The sequence below is a fragment of the Heteronotia binoei genome, chromosome 16 (genome assembly GCF_032191835.1).
Source record: "Heteronotia binoei isolate CCM8104 ecotype False Entrance Well chromosome 16, APGP_CSIRO_Hbin_v1, whole genome shotgun sequence".
In the NCBI taxonomy this organism is placed as follows: Eukaryota; Metazoa; Chordata; class Lepidosauria; order Squamata; family Gekkonidae; genus Heteronotia; species Heteronotia binoei.
The window spans coordinates 34,010,620-34,031,121 of record NC_083238.1 but is presented as its reverse complement, the minus strand read 5'-3'; the positions used below and the strand labels follow the sequence as shown (position 1 = coordinate 34,031,121).

Below are 20,502 nucleotides of genomic sequence, written 5' to 3'. Positions count from 1 at the left end.
TATTTATTTAGTTCCATTTATATCCCACCCTCCCCGCCAAAGTGGGCTCAAGGCGGCTTACATATTCATGCATATGCATGGATATAACATATAATAAATAGGATAAAAACCATAAAACAATTTAACAACCATAAGACATAAACATTTACATTTCTACATGCTGAACTAATATAATTTAGTATACCTTCTAGTGATGTCAGGGAGTATGGCATATGCAAATGAGTTATGAGTTGTGCTTGAGCTCCAGCACCTCTTTTTCTGCGAAATGATCCCTGCATCTGTCCTGCAGATAACTAGGTGGCTGACAGAGGAACCATGTTCTACTCATGGGGGATCTTAGCCAGGAGAAAGTAGAGAATAAAAAAGGGGGGAAGAAACCTGGGAGGTCACTGATCTCTCCAGCCCTCACTGTCCTCAATTATATGTCTGCCAGAAGTAGGGTTGCCAAGTCCAATTCAAGAAATATCTGGGGACTTTGGGGGTGGGGCCAGGAGACTTTGGGGGTGGAGCCAAGATCAAGGTTGTGACACGTATAATTGAACTCCAAAGGGAGTTCTGGCCCTCATATTTAAAGGGACGACACACCTTTTCAATTCCTTTCATAGGAAATAATGAAGGATAGGGGCACCTTCTTTTGAGGCTCAAAGAATTGGACCCCCTGGTCCAATCTTTTTGAAACTTGGGGGGTATTTTGAGAAGAGGCACTAGATGCTATATTGAAAATTTGGTGCCTCTACCCCAAAAAACAGCCCCCACAGAGCCCCAGATACCCGTGGATCAATTCTCCATGATTTTCTATGAGAATAAATCTCCATAGGGAATAATGGAGTGCCCAGCAGACATTTCCCTCCCCTCTCCCCGCTTTCTGATGACCCTGAAGCGGGGGAGGGCCTCCAAACCGGGGGATCCCCTGCCCCCACCAGAAGATCTCAGTCTTATAGGCCCTGCAAAGTCCTGAAGGGTGCAGATCTCATTAGGAAGGGAGTTCCACTAGGCTGGCACATCGAGGGCAGCCAGACTGTTTTGGGACCAGCAAGTGGGTATCAGTAGAGTGTGATGCTCTCTGAGGGGCATATAGAAGGGATGTAAATAAAATAATGAGAGGCATATGTAAAATAATGCTGTTCATAAGATTTAAGGGCAATGGAGGTTTTTTTTAAAGAAGATAACTATTTCTGCTTCCATAGACCTCTGAGTACCCCACCCCCACCCCCGGTCTGGGAAAAAAATTGTTCTTGTAAGTCAGCAGACTCATAAACTGCATAAGGGGGAAAGTGTCATAAATTACCACTCTCTCCAAAGTCTTTGGGATATGTAGCTGGATGCCAACACTCAATGACCACAAATATTGGGGGATTCAGAACAGGTTGTTTGAGCACACTTGCTTGAACCCAAGAGTGGGCAGGCTGTGTGACAGGATGGTGTTATGCTTATTAATATAATCATTAAGATGCAGATATGCACTTGCCTCTGCATTGAAATGCAAGCAGCATAGGGAGAAAGCTTGCCTTATCTGTAGGCACAGCAGCAATCTTCTGTTTCTACATGAGCGACTGTGAGAGGCAGAGCTTCTATGCCAAAAGGGCGAAGCATTGGTTCTGCTTCTGTTTTCTGAGCATTGTGAGAACTGGTGAACTAGCTGTTCCGGACGTGCTATATCCTGCAGGTTCACTGTATCAGAGCAAGAACACTGCATGCAATGCTAGTCAGAGAAACAGTATTTCAAAGATCAATCCTGAATCACCTTCAACCTCTATGTAATTCTGTATAAACGAATCATGTTAAATCTCTGTATAATTCTGTATATCAGTAGAACTTCAGACAGCACAGACAAGTCATGTCTGGGAGGCAGAACCTGCCATTTTAGTCTCTATTGTCACGCTGTAGTTTTAGATTTTATATATATATTTTTAAATTGGTCTTTTATTGTTTTTTTACTGTTGATTGTTTTTATGATGTAACCCGCCCTGAGCCTGTTCTATGGGAAGGGCAGGCTAAAAATCAAATAAATAAATAAATAAAATCTTGCAGTATAAGTTTGTATAGATAAATCACCACTTCCAACTACTGAGAGCCAGCATGGTGTCATGGTAAAGAGTGGTGGACTCTAATCTGGAGAACAGGGTTTGATTCCTGACTTCTCCACACAAAGCCTGCTAGGTGATCTTGAGCTAGTCACGCTTCTCTCAGAACTCTCTCAGCTCCACCTGTTGTGGGAAGAGGGTATTGTAAGCGGCTTTGAGACACCTCAAGGTAGAGAAAAGCGATGTAAAAAACCCAGCTATTCTGCTTAATGTGAAAATGATTTTCCCCTCAGCAAGGTAAAATTAAAAGAATGCTTTTGTGTTTTTCTAATGAAGATGAAGAAGAGTTGGTTTTATACCCTCAACCTTCACTACCCGAAGGAGTCTCTGAGTGGCTTACAATCACCTTCCCTTTCCCTCCTCACAACAGACACCCTGTGAGGTAGGTGGGGCTGAGAGAGCACTCTGAGAGAACTGCTCTTGAGAGAACTGCTCTGAGAGAACTGTGCCTTCCCCAAGGTCACCCAGGAGGTTTTGTGTGGAGCAGGGGGGGTGGGATCAAACCCTGTTCTCCAGATTAGAGTCCGCCACTCTTCACCATGCTGGCTCTCAGCAGTTGGGTAGTGGTGACTTACCTATACAATTTATTTACTGCAAGATTCAGAGCTGAATGAAATATCTACAAACATTCCATGTAAATTATCTGTATAATTTCAATTTTATATATAGCTAAAAATGTAAGTAACATCCCACACAACATCCTGTGAGCATGAATGAACTCACCTTCCTCTTTACTAACTTGAAACTTCATTCTTCTGTACTATGTTGCTGCCTTCCTCAAAACAAAACATGCAGCTGCAGTTTTGTGGTTTTTTCTCTATAGTAGTCCTGTCTAAAGCAATACTCAAATAAGCAAAGAAACCACGGACCAGATTATCAAAATACACTTAAATATCCATGCAGTAAACCCAAATACATATAACCTCTCACTTGTAAGCATTCCTAAAGTTACTTTGTTGACAGTTCATACACTATTTAGTCATTGTACAATTTCATTGAACTCATAACATGAAAACAGTCATTAATGCAGCATGCTGAACTTCATGTGACTTGCAATGGACTTCCACTGTAGACTCCCACGACCATAGCAAGTTAATATAAATCACACTGAAGTGTAGTGAAAATATCCCAAGAATGTAGAACTACTCAAAGCAGCTTGATAAGTTGGCAACACACATTCTAGATATATGCATGGAGATTACACCTCTTCTTCCGGCCACCCACTTTTGACAGAACTTAAATTAACATGTTTAAATTAACCTCACACATCTACAATACATAAGGGTAACCACAATCACTTCATGATAACTACTTAGAATACACACAAGTTCAGTAGCTCACATTACTGTGAGCAGGAGTGAAATTGGCTATACACCCCTGATGTAGCCAATCCTCCAAAAGCTTACAAGGCTCTTTTTTGTAAGCTCTTGGAGGATTGGCTACATCAGGGGTGTGTAGCCTAATATGCAAAGGAGTTCCTGCTAGAATTCCACCCCTGACTGTAAGCATAGCAGTTCTGGCTCGCTTGGTGTCAGTGGATGTGGCCTTATATGCAAACGAGTCCCTGCTGTTCTTTTTCTTCAAAAAAAAAAAGGCCTGGTAAAAACTAAAAGGAAGAGGGGGGTTGTTCAAGGCAACATAATTGTGCAGGTTGCATTATAGTCTGGTGTGGGGGGTGTGATGTGCCATCCATCTATGAATTAATGAACTCCAAATGCATTTTTTTCAGGTCTTGCAAACTGAAGGCTATGGCTTTCTTTATTGAGTCCATCCATCTCACGTTGGGTCTTCCTCTGTTCCTACCGTTTTCAACTGGGCTTGTTTAATACTTAAAGTATTGGTTTAATTATTTTAACTATTTTGATGTTTTATTGTTGGTTTTAACGTTTTAACTTGTTGGACTCTGCCCTGAGCCCTTTATAAATGTACAAAATAAATAAATAAAATAAATAAATTTGTGAGGCTTGTAGCTAGTAACTGGAACAACATTGCCAAGAACATACAGACTGAAGTTGGATAATAAACATGTCCTTAGTCCAAGTATAACTTGCTGTACAAACATAGGATCTACATTTTTAGTTAAAGTAGCCCTAAGGAAAGGGTTGTACCTTCAATGGCAGTCTTCTGATTTCTCTTGTTCAGTCACACTTGAGTTTTAGTGCTTTGCAACACCCTGTTCTTTTGATGGTGTCTAAACACTATAGCAGATAATGGGACCAAAGGACTTCTCCTTGTTTCCATGTTTACCTGCTGCTGGAAGAAGAGAAGGAAACTGCATTTATAGGCTCCCTCTTGGCTTCACCTTCCCCCTAAAGTTCTGACTATGGGGGCCCAAAGACCACCAGAGACATTGACCATAAAGTGGAGGTCTGCGACAGGAAGGGAAATCAGCAGAAATGACCTTTTCCCTTCTTCATCAGTGGAAGTATTGTTATGCTACCATAACTGGTGAGACTCTATTTATTAGAACGTCACCTTTGGATCCAATCCAAAATCCTTTGCCAAGTTTTAGTTGGCCTAAGGCATTCCCCTATTGTTGCTTCTGGATTGAGAAATGATTGCCACTTCTATGTATATGTTTCTGGTTTCCTGTCTCTTAAGGTTTGCAAACCTGTGAAATCTCTTGAAAGGAATGTATTAACTGCTGACATTCTTTTTGTGATGTGAGGAGCAAAGGGACACAGGTCAAGGGGGGAAAGCAAATAAACTATGGCAGCAGCAGTTGTTCACATGCATTCCCTGCTCTCTTTAAACAGCTGATTAGGCTTCCTTATATAGATCACTTGAAAGATATAGCCTTGGCCTGAATGTATGTAACTGTAGTCTTCAAGGTTGGAATGTACAGCAACAAGATCAACCAGTTTAGGCCAGAGCTGTCCAAGGAATGCCCTACATGACTTTTACTTGGGGAATCCAAAGTACTGCTTCTTTACCTTGGTCTACTACAGCATGTGCGTACAAAGTGCTTCTACCATTCTGTCTCTCCTTCCTTGCCCCCCACACCGCCCCACAATCATAGTTGGCATGCTCCCAAGATAAGAATTGCCTGATAGTGTTCTGTCATAAGAAGATTGAATGAACCTGCACAATTTCTCAGTTTTTAGATTTTGAAGAGTGCCCATCATGGTTGCCAGCTGGGTTGGGAAATTCTCGGGGATTTTGGAGTGGGGCCTGGGAAGGGACCTCAGTGGGGCACAATGCCATAGAGTCACCCTCCAATGTAGCCATTTTCTCCAGGGGAACTGATCTTGGTCTACAGGAGATCAATTGTAAAGCGGGAGATCTCCAATGCTACCTGGAGGTTGGCAACCCATCTAATTGCTTTCTTGATAGCATATCTGCCCCCCACCCCATCCAGATTCCTTTTCTTTAACATCTTCATGGTAAGCAGAAGTTCCAAAGGTGATGCTTTTTGCATCAGCTTGGCATCTCCGGGTCTAAGAAAGCTTCATGTATGAACTCACAATTCAGTTCAATGCACAGGAGTCTTTCCAAGTGTAAAGTTGTTCCTTTCACCATAACCTTCTGTTTCACTTCCACTGTTTCACATGTGATTTGATCTGTTCTGCTTCAATGATAGGAACAGTCAGAAGGGCTGCCAGTTCTGGCAAGGGAAATTCCTGGAGATTTGGGGTAGTGCCAATGGGGGGATTTTGGGAGGGATTTCACCTAGAATTGATGAGAGCTTGCCATCTGTTGCTGCCATTTTCTCCAGGGGAACTGATATATATGGTCTGGAGATCAGATGTAATTCTGGGAGAACTTTGGGCCACACCTGGAGATTGGCAACTGCTTGCAGAGGGCAGGAATGTGGCAAACTTTCTGGGCACACTCTTAGAAGAGCTCTTCGATTGGCCAGATGAACTGCCCATAGAGTTCACCTTGCACTGGGCAACAGAACAGCTGCTGATACTGCCACCCTACCCCCAGCTACTGTCTTTAAGCTGCTTCATTAACACTTGCTGAAAAGAACAAAAACTATAGGCACTTTGTAGTGGGGTGAGAAAGAATGACCTGGCCCCTATACCTGTTCCAGGACTTCATGAGGCTTTCAAAAGGTGAAATTACTAGCCAGAGAAAAGAATCTGAATGACCATTTCAGATATCCAGCAACAATCTGTATTTTACATAATAATCAGCTGCGCTGCTTTAATACACCATACGCTGCTACTTGAGGAGTTGAAAAGTAATTGCAGGTCTTTCACTCTTTTGTGTTTGAAATCAGCTGCTCCTTGTTTTTAAATCTGCATACAGCTCTGACATACAGCTCTCTTTTATTTGGGAAAATATGGGGCAGGGGCAGGGGGGGGGGTTGCTTTCTGTATGCTGTGCCAGTTTACTGACACTGAATGTACAAAGAGTTATTCCTTGAAGTTAACCAGCAACTTTCAACATATCTGCACTCAAATACAGCTTCCAAAGACAGCTGAAACAAACGCCACAGACACTGTTCACTTTTTTTGGGTCTGATTTTGATGATAACTCCAGTATATTGAAGAGATTTATCTTGATGGTAAGGTTGTCAGCTTCCAGGTGGTGGCTAGAGATCTCCTGGGATTACAACTGATCTCTAGGCAACAGAGATAAGTTCACCTGGAGAAAATGGCTGCTTTGGAAGGTGGACTGAAGGGCTTTATGCCCCCATTGAAGTCTCCCCCCTCCGCAAACCCTGCCCTCCTCAGGTTCCACCCCCAGAATCTCCAAGTATTTCCCAAGCCTATTTGCCAACCTCCAGGTGGAACCTGGAGATCTCCCAGAATGACAACTGATCTCCAGATGACGAAGATCAATTTCCTTGGAGAAAATGGCTGCTTTGGAGGGTGTTTTTGGAGTTCCCAGTTGTTCTTAAAGCTACCCTACTAGGGTTGCCAGGTATGTGTTGGAAAATACCTGGAGACTTTCAGGGTGGATCCAAGAGAGGATGGGGTTTAGGAAGCGGAGGGGCCTCAGCAGGGTACAATGCCATGGAGTGCACCTTTCAAAGCAGCCATTTTTTCCAGAGGAGCTGATCTCTGCCAGCTGGAGATCAGTTGTAAAAGCAGATCTCCAGGCCCCAGCTGGTGGCTGGCAACCCTATATCCTACATCACTGCTGGGTTTCCCTAGAAGTGACACAGTGATGTCATACACTTCCCTGCCTCCAACCCTTCTGCTGGTTGCCAGGGTTGGCCTACACTACAGGGAAAGTTGCCATATGTTGATAAGATCCTTGTCATCTTAGTAAACAACCTTCTTAAATGTTCATTGATTAGATCCTTGTCATCTTAATAAACAACCTTCTTAAATATTTGTTGTCAGAAACTTGTAGTAGTCAAGATTCTGTATTGTTTGTACAGTTCTAGGCAAGGCTTTTTTTGGTAGCAAGAACTCATTTGCATATTAGGCCACACACCCCTGATGTAGCCAATCCTCCAAGAGCTTATAGGACTCTTACAGGGCCTACTGTAAGCTCTTGGAGGACTGCTTACATCAGGGGGGTGTAGCCTAATATGCAAAGGAATTCCTGCTACTCAAAAAGCCCTGGTTTTGAGCCAGTTTGGTGTAGTGGTTAAGTGTGCAGACTCTTATCTGGGAGAACCGGGTTTGATTCCCCACTCCTCCACTTGCACCTGCTGGAATGGCCTTGGGTCAGCCATAGCTCTCGCAGAGATTGTCCTTGAAAGGGCAGCTGCTGTGAGAGCCCTCTCCAGCCCCACCCACCTCACAGGGTGTCTGTTGTGGGGGAGCAAGGTAAAGGAGATTGTGAGCCGCTCTGAGACTCTTCGGAGTAGAGGGCGGGATATAAATCCAATATCTTCTTCTTCTTCTTCTAGGGTACTTAAAGGACTGCCTCCTCCCATAATTGTCCAGGTCTTCTTCCAGGCCATGCCTTCAGAGGTGAGGTAGCAACTAGAGACAGGGCTTTTCTAGGGTTGCCAAGTCCAATTCAAGAAATATCTGAGGACTTTGGGGGTGGAGCCAGGAGACTTTGAGGGTGGAGCCAGGAGCAAGGGTGTGATAAGCATAATTAAACTCCAAGAGAGTACTGGCCATCACATTTAAAGGGACAGCACACCTTTTAAAATGCCTTCCTTCCATAGGAAATAATGAAGGATAGGGGCACCTTCTTTTGGGGTTCATAGAATTGGAATTCCTGGTCAAATCTTTTTGAAACTTGGGGGTTATTTTGGGAAGAGGCAGTGGTGCCTCTACCTCAAAAAACAGCCCCCACAGAGCCTCAGATACCCATGGATCAATTCTCCATTACTTCCTATGGGAATAATACTCCATATGGAATAACGAAGTTCCCAGCAGACATTTCCCTCCCCTCCCCCCACTTTCTGATGACCCTGAAGGGGGGGGAGGGCCTCCAAACCGGAGGATCCCCTGCCCCCACCTGGGGATTGGCAGCCCTAGCTACACTGCTTTCTCTCACACACACACACGCAAACTCATACCCACCATTTACTTGCTCTAAAACGAAAGCAAAACAAATGGAGGGGCTGTGCTTTGAAGCGCTTCTGCTATTGACCCTTCCCTATGAAGTACTTCATGCTTCCTGCTCAACTTTAAAGGCGCACACACAAGCATTTTGAAGGAGACCTGTTTGCAGGTTTCTAAACCTGCCGGAGATCTAGAGGTAAGTGGTGGCTGTGGGGGAGGAGCTTCCCCCCACCGACCAGCTGGCTGGGGGGAAGCCTGTAAAACCAGGGGATCCCCGCTGGGACCTGGGGATTGAGAAGCCTAGGCTTTTCAGTAGCGGCATTCCTCAGGTTTCCAATTCATTGGGAAATTCCTGAGATTTGGGGGTGGAGCCTGGACAGAGCATGGTTTGGAGAGAGAAGGGACCACAGTAGGGTATAACAACATAGAGTTCACCCTACTGACTTTTTTCATCTGAAGATGAGTTGTAATTCGGGGAGATATCCAAAACCCATCTAGAGGCTGGCAACACTTGCTATGGAATGCACTTTTCCCCTAAGGCTTGCCTTGTGCCTAAGCTATTGTCTTTTAGGCACCAGGCCCAAATTTCTGTTTACCCAGCCTCTTAATTAGGGGGTTTGTCTTTTAACACCATTTTTATAGTGTGCCCTTAACCTGAAAACTGTTAAATCTTTTTAAGCTGCTCAGTTATTGAAATCTGTATGTTGTGACTGGGTTTTTAATGCTGGGTTAACATCTTTTAATGTTTTTATTGTTTTATGGTTTATATAATGTTTTATTTTGTATATTGCCCTGGGCAGGTTTCCTGGAATGGTGGAATAAACCTTTTCTAGATAAGTCAATAATTCAAACCTATTTTTAATTTTAAAAATGTTGTGTGTGTTGGTGCACCAGGTTTTTTGAAAATAAAAACCTTGGCAAACCTAAACAAGACTGATTTTCAAAACACTCTTAGCATCCCTAGATCTTGTCTGATATTGGCAATGTGCATCTATACTGAAACAACACACAAATATGCTTTGAGTCTTAATGTAACACTTAATCACGTAATGCAAGAGGCATTCCTTCTGCTGAGGGTTTTAATTTGAGAGTCCTGTGCACTGCAATTATGAAAGTGAGTTGAAATAGAGTGTTCTGTTCCTGTGTTCATAAAACCATTTATATGTCCACAAAAAGCTGTTTTCCCCCACATCACACACATTTTTTTTTAGAAAGTGGGCCGTTCCAGACGGGGCACGTGGCCATTAGAGATTTGATTGGCCATGCAGATTTTAACAACATTGCTTTGGCAGCAGTTGCCGCCACAATACAAGGATATCCACAGTATGACTGGAGGTAAACTGTGGCAGCCATTTTGTGGCTGTGTCCACCACACTGTGACTGTGATCATAAATGCTAAATAATGCAGTTTCAATCCACTTTCAAACTGCATTCTGCCAGTTCACACAGTAAAATTCAGTTGGAAAGTGCATGACAAAGTGCGTTGAAACTGCATTATTAAAGCATGTGTGATCGCAGCCTCAGTCAGAATTTCAGAGGTGCCTACAAACTCAAGAAAGTTGGGCACCCTTGGTTAAGGTATTTCTGCTCTGCATTCCTCTCCAGGGAGAAGGCCCCAAAGCAATTGACAAGATGGTTCTTCCTCCATTTTATACTCCCAACATCCCTGTGAGGGTAGGCTAAGCAGGGTAGGCTGAGAGAGTGACATGCACTAAGTTACCAGTTAGGGTTGCCATTCCCCAGGCCCGTGCAGGGAATTTCCTTGCTTTTGGGGCTTCAACCTGCTGCCTGGCAACTGGCTGGTGGAGGAAACCCCCACACACAAACTGACGCCACACAGAAGTGACATCATCACATCTGTCAGGGCTGCTTCAGCATTATTGGGTGGTGTCATGCCCTGTCTCCACCTTTGGTGGGCCCCCACCAGTTGCTATCACTGGGGCAGATCTTTTCCCACCCCTGGAGATTGCCTGAGGTCTTAGATGGGCCAAGAGGGGCTGGCTGCATCCTTATTTAAGTCTGACACTGTGGGTTGGGCCAGACTGGTGTTGGCTGACTGTGCCAATGCTGGCTGATGCATCTGTCAGGCTCTTTGTAGCAAGGTAGGGCCAGGTTGACATGCTGACTTGCTTTGGGCCTGTCTCACCCTTGTGGCAGTTCTCTCCTCCCTCCTCCAGCCTGCTTGAACAGGGAGCCCTGACTGCCACTGAATCTGCCCACTGCTTGATCTTCCCAGGGCCAGGGCCTTGCTCTGCCCAGCTAGCCGCCAGGATTTCCCTCACCATCTGGCTTGGCAGGAAGGAGGGAGGTGTGTTCACTGCCGTCCCATTGGGGTCCTGGTGGTAGGGACAGGCTGTATGCTCCACAGGGGCTGGAGGGTCATGAGTCTACCATGGCCCCACCATGATGACATCACTTCTGGAATGCCCTCCAAATTCCCCAGCTGGCAAGATGAAGGGGCCAGGCTTGTCCCCAGATGGAACCAGGCTGCTGGCGCTTAAAATCAAAAAGGTGGCAGAGTAGTTTTTAAACTAAATCTTGGGGGAAAGCCAACAGGAGATGAAACGTCTCTGGTTTGGGAGGACTCATCTCAAAGAGATGAAGGGTTAGCTGTTACTTTTCTACCGGGTAATGGATCAGAGTTGTCCGCTGAGATGGTGACAAACAGTATGGACTGTCTGCCAAAGTCTCGAGGCAGCAGGAGGAAGGTTGCGGGCCTAACTTGCCTGGGAAATTATAGATGTTTGTATACAAATGCTAGAAGTATTCAAAGTAAAATTGTTGAGTTGAAATGTTTAGTGTTGGGGGGAAACACAGACATTGTGAGAATTTCAGAAACTTGGTGGAATGAGGACAACCAGTGGGACACGGTGATTCCTGGATATAAGTTATATCGGAAGGATAGAGGAAAGGGTTGGAGGTGGGGTGGCTCTGTATGTCAGAGAGGGTATACGGTCCAGTAAGACTGAGATCAGAGAATTAGATTCCCTTCTAGAAATGCTTTGGGTCGAAATAGAGGGCCCAAAAGGAAATTTAACTATGGGAGATTGTTATCGTCCACCAAATCAAAAGATAGAGGATGATTATAATATGATGGAAGGATTAAAGATAGTGGCTAAACGTAAAAACTGTGTTGTAATAGGTGATTTTAACTACCCGCAGATTGATTGGGTCAATATGTGTTCAGGTCGAGAGAAAGAGATTGAGTTTCTAGATGCTCTCAATGACTGTACTATGGAGCAGATTGTCACAGAACCTAGCAGGGGTGGGGCGATCCTGGATTTGGTCCTAAGTAATGCCCAAGACTTGGTGAGAGATGTAAAAGTGATCGCACTGCTTGGGAGCAGTGACCATAACGTTATTGATTTCACCATTTGTATAAATAGGGAGTTGCCCCAAAAGACCAGCACAACCACGTTTAACTTTAAAAGGAGTAAATTCTCTGAGATGAGGAGGCATGTGAAAAGGAAACTGAAAGGAAAGGTAAATACAGTCAAAACCTTTGGGGAAGCTTGGAGGCTATTTAAAACTACAATCCTAGAAGCTCAGATAAACTATATACCACAAGTTAGGAAAGGCACAAACAGGTATAAGAAAAGGGCTGCATGGTTGACAAACAACGTAATGGAAGCTGTAAAAAGTAAGAAAGACTTCTTTAAGTGGTGGAAAGCTAGTCCAAGTGAGATTAATAAAAGGGAACTCAGGCTTTGGTAAATCAAATGCAAGACTGTGATCAGGCAGGCAAAAAGGGACTATGAGGAGCATATTGCAAAAAACAAAGACCAACAATAAAAATTTCTTCAAATATATTAGAAGCAGGAAACCAGCCAGGGAGGCAGTGGGGCCCTTGGATGACCAAGGGGTAAAAGGATTACTGAAGGAGGACAGGGAAATGGCTGAGAAACTGAATGCATTTTTTGCCTCCATCTTCACTGTGGAAGATGAGAAGTGTTTGCCTGCTCCAGAACCACTAATTTTGGAAGGGGTGTTGAAAGACCTGAGTCAGATTGAGGCGACAAGAGAGGTGGTCCTACAACTGACTGACAAATTAAAAACTAATAAGTCACCAGGTCCGGATGGCATACATCCAAGAGTTCTGAAAGAACTCAAAGGTGAACTTGTGGATCTCCTGACAAAAATATGTAATCTTTCATTGAAATCTGCCTCTGTTCCTGAGGACTGGAAGGTAGCAAATGTCACCCCCATCTTTAAAAAGGGTTCCAGAGGAGATCTGGGAAATTACAGGCCAGTCAGTCTGACTTCAATACCGGGAAAGTTGGTAGAAACCATTATCAAGGACAGAATGAACAAGCACACTGATGAACACAAGTTATTGAGGAAGACTCGGCATGGGTTCTGTAAGGGAAGATCTTGCCTCACTAACCTGTTACAGTTCTTTGAGGGGGTGAACAAACATGTGGACAAAGGGGACCCAATAGATGTTGTTTACCTTGACTTCCAGAAAGCTTTTGATAAAGTTCCTCATCAAAGGCTCCTTAGTAAGCTCGAGAGTCATGGAGTAAAAGGACAAGTCCTCTTGTGATCAAAAAGTGGCTAATTAATAGGAAGCAGAGAGTGAGTATAAATGGGCAGCCTTTGCAGTGGAGGACAGTAAGCAGTGGGGTGCCGCAGGGGTCAGTACTGGGTCCCATGCTCTTTAACTTGTTCATTAATGATTTGGAGTTGGGAGTAAGCAGTGAAGTGGCCAAGTATGCAGATGACACTAAATTGTTCAGGGTGGTGAGAACCAGAGAGATTGTGAGTCACTCCAAAGGGATCTGTTGAGGCTGGGTGAGTGGGCGTCAGCGTGGCAGATGAGGTTCAATGTGGCCAAGTGCAAAGTAATGCACATTGGGGCCAAGAATCCCAGCTACAAATACAAGTTGATGAGATGTGAATTGGCAGAGACTGACCAAGAGAGAGATCTTGGGGTTGTGGTAGATAACTCACTGAAAGTGTCAAGACAGTGTGCAACTGCAATAAAAAAGGCCAACGCCATGTTGGGAATTATTAGAAAGGGAACTGAAAACAAACCAGCCAGTATCATAATGCCCCTTTATAAATCGATGGTGCGGTCTCATTTGGAATACTGTGTACAATTCTGGTCACTGCACCTCAAAAAGGATATTATAGCATTGGAAAAAGTCCAGAAAAGGACAACTTGAATGATTAAAGGTTTGGAACACTTTCCCTATGAAGAAAAGTTAAAACACTTGAGGCTCTTTAGTTTGGAGAAATGTCGACTGTGGGGTGACATGATAGAGGTTTACAAGATTATGCATGGGATGGAGAAAGTAGAGAAAGAAGTACTTTTCTCCCTTTCTCACAATACAAGAACTCGTGGGCATTCAATGAAATTGCTGAGCAGTCAGGTTAAAACAGACAAAAGGAAGTACGGTACTTCTTCACCCAAAGAGTGATTAACATGTGGATTTCACTGCCACAGGAGGTGGTGGTGGCTACAAGCATAGACAGCTTCAAGAGGGGATTGGATAAAAATATGGAGCAGAGGTCCATCAGTGGCTATTAGCCACAGTGTGTGTGTGTGTGTGTATATATTGGCCACTGTGTGACACAGAGTGTTGGACTGGATGGGCCATTGGCTTGATCCAACATGGCTTCTCTTATGTTCTTATATTCTTAAGGGACCTGACAACCCTAGGGCACCTAGTAGGCTTCCATAGCAGATCCTAGTCCAACACGTTGACTCCCACACTATGCCATCCAATGCTATACATCCTTCTCCATTACTTCATAGTTCTCAAAACCTATACATCCTTCTCCATTACTTCATAGTTCTCAAAACCCTTCAATGCTGTCAATTTTTCGTTTTCTGTCTACTGTTTGCATTTTTTTCAAAACTTTTCACTTTGTGACATCTGTTGACATGTAGTGCATTCTTGATATGCAGGATAACCCTGGATCCTGGCTGCTCCTCTATGTAAATTTAAGGTAGTTATTTATTCGGTACCAACTGAGCTAGAGAGAAACATGGCCAGACCTGCCTTATTTAAAACAGGACAAGTGAATAAACAACATTAGATAGTAGTAGAAGAGAAAAATATTTAGAAAAATGTTCCATCCATCCATAAAATTTGGCCTACACACAATGGCACAGGCTGGCTTGATAGGTGCATTACAGATAGGTGGGAAGTCCCAGGTTCAGCCCTTGGCATCTCCACTTAAAAAGGTCCAGGCAGTAGGTGATGTGAAAGCCTGAGACCTTGGAGAGCGGCTGCCAGTCAAAGTCAACAATACTGACCTTGCTGGACTGATGGTCTGAGGCAATATAAGGCAACTTTGTGTGTGTGTGACTCACATATCTGAAGGACTGTCCCTTTCCACATAAACTGGCATGCCAGTTGCTCTCCTTCTGCCAGTTTTTGCTCATGATCTGTTTCCTACCTAGCCCCCTTTTGATCCATCTCAGTATGACCCAGCTTTCCCCCTTATTTCTGCAGTCTTATTGAACAGCCTGCTGTTTTGTGATGTTTTTGTTTAAATAAAAATTCAGCTTTTGCATTTTCAAACAGAACAGATTAGTTTTTTTAATTGTTTAATCAGAAAAAAGCCAATACAAGTACGCAAAAACAATACATACACAAAATATATGTGAGGACAAAACAAACATAAACAAAAAGTATACAATGCTCTCTCCCTGTTATCATTATCTAGGCAGTCTGAATGAAACAGGAAATCAGTACCCCGCACCCCTAACATCATAATGATGCCCCCTCTCCCACAGATAACTTCCTGGAATTAAAAATATACTTTTATCCATATATCTATATATCAACATACAGAAACATTTCTCCCCCAGCTTCCACATTCAGCAATAACCACAATTGGGAATACCAAACATCACTGAGATGAGGAGGAATCACTCCCTTTAGACAGTAAAAAGGTAGTCCCCTGTGCAAGCACCAGTCATTTCCAACTCTGGAGTGACGTTGCTTTCACAATGTTTTCATGGCAGACTTTACGGGGTGGTTTGCCATTTCCTTCCCCAGTCATCTACACTTTGCCCCCAGCAAGCTGGGTACTCATTTGACCAACCTCGGAAGGATGAGTCAACCTGCAGCCGGCTACCTGAACCCATCTTCCACCGGGATCGAACTCAGGTCATGAGCAGAGCTTAGAACTTCAGTACTGCAGCTTTACCGCTCTGCGCCACGGAGTACTTCTTTAGGCAGTACACAAATGCTATTCTCCACCAATCCCAACATTCATCCCACCCTAGAACCCTCCCTTCCTCCCCCAGACTCATAACAATGAATTCCAAACTCTGAGCTCGAGAGGGGGGGGAAACAGAAAAAAACCAAACGGAGACACCCTCTACCCCCCCCTACCCTCCTGCCATCATTTAGCACAGATTAGTTTTATTGAACAGCCCTACTGTATTTGCAGGACCGGATGTACATGTTTTTTGTGGGGGGGGGGGGGAATTAAAAAATGGCGCCCCCTTATGGGCCCATTCTACCTTATGGGCTCATAGAATAGAATGGACTCCATATCCAATTTGGCGCCCCCCACTCCGGTGGCACCCAGGGCAAGCACCCCCCTCTGCCCCCCCTAGATCCGGCCCTGTGTATTTGCAATAAGGATGGGTAAGGAAATGGGGGGGGGGAGGTGATTTTCACCACCATTTCAACATCATTACATAAGTACAGTAGGATTCTGAATTGTGAGTTCTAATTATCCCTAGATGACAAACCACCTCTGAACATCTCCTGCCCTTAAAGGATTGTCACAAGTCAGTTGTGACTTGATGCCACTTTCCACCATCACCAATTATCCCATAATGTAGACAACGGGGCTACTTTGTTGATTATCGCCCTACTGTTGTGCTATAGTGCTTATTTGCAACCGAATTGTCTCGTCCACACTGGCAAATCCCATTGCAAATTACTGCTGGCGCCCAGGGATAGCACAATACGCAACAGGGTGATGAAGCCTGAAAGAGTATAAATTTGAATGTCTGGAGGTAGGAACATTGCAGGATGCTTATCTGGACGGAGGGTGGGAACAACCGAAAGCTGCTCTGTACAGTAAAGTTAGCAAGAGGAAAGATGGACCCTTCCTTTCAAAATCTATCCAAGCCATCCCTGTCCTGGGTGCGTGCTTACATTGCGCCTCCCCTCCTTGCTCCAGTCTCCCAGGGCCTGTCTGTAAGGGGTGATGACTGGGAAGTGAGAGGGGGGGGTCACCTGAATTCCCGTTGCCATGGGAACTCCGAGAGGGTTTTGCAAGCCGGGGGAAGGCAGGACGGAGGAGAAAGCTGGTCATGTGGTGAAGCAAGATGGCTACCCGAGCCTGAAGGCTGCAGCCGGAGCGAGTGGGTGGGGAGAGCGCGGCACACGGGCTCTGCGAGGCAACAGCTGTTTGCTGCGCCTCAAGTTTTCTTTCTTCCCCCCCTCCTCCTTCTCTGGGCTCGCCATTTCCCTCCCCAGTTTCTGACGCAGCTTCACCCGCCCCTCCTTTCCCATTCAAACATCCCCCGGGCTGCTGTAATTTCCCCGCAGCTTCAAGCAAGCGGCTTTTTTCTCTCTCTCCCGACGACAATGTGCCAAGGCTAACTTTTGTTTGGGCTGCCGCCGGTGCGCGCCGCAGAGCCAATGTCCAGCCAAGTCTGCCTGACCAGCCCCGCCGTGATCCTGCGCCTGGCTTCCGTTTTGCAATGGCTCTTACCTTGTTTGGTGAGTAAAGGCTCTCCCTAAAGTTGAAGGTTTCCTTTGATGCGCCCTCGCCCCCAAACCAATGGCAGGAATGGAGTAAAACGGGGAGGGTTAGGTGCTTCTAGTAGCCTCTCTCCAGTTAGACGGGCTAGCGAGCTAAGGCTGCTCTTTCACTCCCATTGTTTCCGCTCTAAGGCAGAGCTGATGGGCGTGTGCTTGTGTCTTCAGCCCATCTCGGGGCTGGGCTGAAAGGTGAGCCGGTGGGCATCTGCGCTTAAAATTGCCCGACGCTACAATTCGTCTTATGTTTTTTTCCCCTTTCTGTAACTTGCACAGCAATTCGTGTTTGCTTTTTTTTTTTTTTTAATTTTTGGAATAGCGCGTTTTTCTGCTGCTCTTAAACAAGCCTTGAGATAGCTGCTGGGTGTTTACTCTTCCTGCGTGGAGTCGGAAAGAAAGTTACTCGCTCTTGCATTGGCAGGGGATAAACTTTTTGCGGGGAAAACTGATTAGGAGGAAACCTCAGACCTGTTCTGCAAAGAACACCTGCGTCTGCTTCGCTTTATAAATACGTCTTGAAAAGCAAGGCGGGCAAAGTGCTTGGTGATGGAGATCTGTGTGTAGTGTGGTAAAATATAGATAACAAGTAGGGCTCTGTTAATTGTGGCTTTTTTAAAATAAGAAATCTATAAAAAGAGGTTTTCCTAGCTCACATTTTTATTACTGCTTTGAAACGGCTCCATCACACAGATTGAACAATAGCATTCTCTTAACAACCCTGAGAATTTTTTTCTTTTACAGTTTGTATTTGATGATGTATGTTTTTAGCCTCAGGCCGATGTTTCTGGTAAATAAAATATTAAAATCAGCAGTGTTAAATGCCAGCATATTAGTATATTTGAACTGATTATTAAGCTTAATTGCACTCATTCCCAACTTTGCAATTAAAAGCCACTCCATTACAGCAACGTGAAGCAAAAACTGTCTTAATATTAGCACATCGTTTGTGGAAACAAATTTCATTGCATGAATAACTCATGGCTTGCATCTTAACTTGAGGAGTGCTTTCTAGTGAGCAATTTCACATAATTATAATTTATGCATAATGTGATTCCTCATAATGCTGTGGAGATGGTGTTTACTGGTTCTGTTTGGAATTTTTGCTGAGGTCTGACATTTGAGGGAATGCAGAGTCCTATAAGGACAAAAACACTTTCTCAGCTTTGGGTCTGTTAAAATTTCTGCAATATTTTCCTACCTACAACATATTTCTAAGACCAGTTTTAGAATTTAGAAAAGGGTTTGGTAAAAGAGATTTTTTTTTCCCCCATGGGGTTTGACAGATTTTTTATGTAGCGGCTGTGTTTCGCTTGAAATTAGGTTTTCAGATCAAGTCAGTTTTTTAAGAAATCTGGAGGAAAATGATAGATTCAGATTGCTTGTGCCTAAGGGTGTCAGCTGTGGGATGGGACATTCCTGGAGATTTGGGGTAAAACCTGGTGAGAGCAGTATTTGGGGAGGGGATGGAACCCAGCAGGGAATAATCCCATAGAGTCCACACTCAGAAGCAGTAATTTTCTCCAGGGTAACTGGTCTCTGTCACCTGGATATCTGTTGTAATCTGGGACCAGGACACTGGTGACCATATTGTGTTGCCATCTTCTGCCTAACCTTGCTGTGCATATCAACCCTACCACTGTGTTGGTTACTTACTGAAATGGGGGGGGGGGGGGCACTTGTGGCTGAAGAAATCTCTCGCATAGCTGAGAGTGATTATTCACCATCATTTTCTCTGCTTCCCCTCCTTTTTGTTCTCCACTTTTGTGGTTGCTCCTTTTGGATCTAGGAACCTAAGGGGAATGAAAGTATCAGTTGATCCCTGAGCTCCTAGGGATCCTGTCACAAGAGGAATTCAAAGAAGAAATGGTGGAGTAGAATATTTTGCTTATCTAGATTTGGTGCAGAGCCTTTGCATGTCTACATCAGAAGATGTCCCCCCTCCTTATTTTTGCGGTCTTATTGGTGCCCAAAAGATTTTCACTAGCTCCCAGTTTGTTTTGGGGATGTGGCGCAGAGTGTTAAAGCTGCAGTACTGCAGTCCTAAGTTCTGCTCACGACTTGAGTTCGATCCCCGGCAGAAGCTGGGTTTTCAGGTAGCCAGTTTGAGGTTGACTCAGCCTTCCATCCTTCCAAGGTCGGTAAAATGAGTACCCAACTTGCTGGGGGGAAAGTGTAGATGACTGGGGAAGGCAATGGCAAACCACCCCGTAAAAAGTCTGCCGTGAAAACATTGCGAAAGCAACGTCACCCCAGAGTCGGAAACGACTGGTGCTTGCACAGGGGACCTTTCCTTCCCTTCAGTTTTAACCTTTAAAGCATCAATTTGAAAGATTCTCTGCTTTTGTGTCAACATTCCCATTCTCCTGGATCATTGTTAGAGGCAATGCAGGTAGTTATTTATTTACCACTGTTCTCCGCAATGGGGACTTAAAATATCTTTCCATCTTCTCCCTTCCTCCTTTTTATCCTCTCAACAACCCTGTGAGGTAAATTTGGCTGAGAGTTGCAGCTAGCCCAGGGTTATCCAGCATTCACACAAGAGAGGGCCCTGTCTGCAATTGTATTGTGCCATTGAAACACGGCCAAGGGTTCAGGCAGCACCACCTTTGGCGTTATTTAGGCTCTGGGTGAAAAGGCCTTTCCCCCCTCAGACCTTTTGGTATACTTGCACCTTGATTATTCTGGGCTGGATGTGTTTGTGTGTACAATTCCAACTGTTATATAGATTTTTGCGTTGCTTGTATATTTCGTTCGCAAGTTACTCATCTGTTTCTGGGGCACAGTTCAAGGGGTTGGTTCTTACCGTTAAGGCCCTAAATGGCTTGGGTCTGGAGTACCCTAAGGACTGTCTTCCGTACCATCCAGCCCACCGTTAAGATCTGCCCCTCAAGTCCTCCTTTGTGACTACAGACAGGGCATTTTCTGTGGTGCCATCTCCCTCGGCTTTAGATCCCCCTTCCCCTTGAGGCTCACCTGTAGCCCCATAGCTAGGGGCTATGGGGGGAGGGGCCACGGGTGAGAGAACAGGAAGCTAAAGAGACTGGAGGCTGCCCCTCATGTGTGGGAGGGGCTTGCGGATTTAAAGGGCCTGCTAATGAGAAGATTGGTGGGTCCTTTAAATTGTGTGGGAGGCCAGCAAGCCTTCAAACAGTGTGGGAGGGGCAGCAACTGTTCCTGGGCTCCACCCCCCCCAGTTTACATTGCGCAGGAGGAGGAGGGAGAGAGGAGGCCTTGAGATGGGGGTGAGGACCCCCCAAAATT

The 20,502-nt window shown here is 44.8% G+C and overlaps 1 protein-coding gene across 1 annotated transcript in view; it reads left to right on the top strand.

The window, feature by feature from the left end:
• Positions 1 to 16,745: 16,745 nt before the first annotated feature.
• Positions 16,746 to 20,502, top strand: part of CHN1 (chimerin 1) — a 181,297-nt gene continuing 177,540 nt past the window's right edge. Inside the window, exon 1 of the mRNA XM_060257127.1 lies at positions 16,746 to 17,202. Within this exon, the coding sequence (XP_060113110.1) occupies positions 17,184 to 17,202 (19 nt within the window). The 5' untranslated portion in view covers positions 16,746 to 17,183. The remainder of the gene's footprint in view (positions 17,203 to 20,502) is intronic.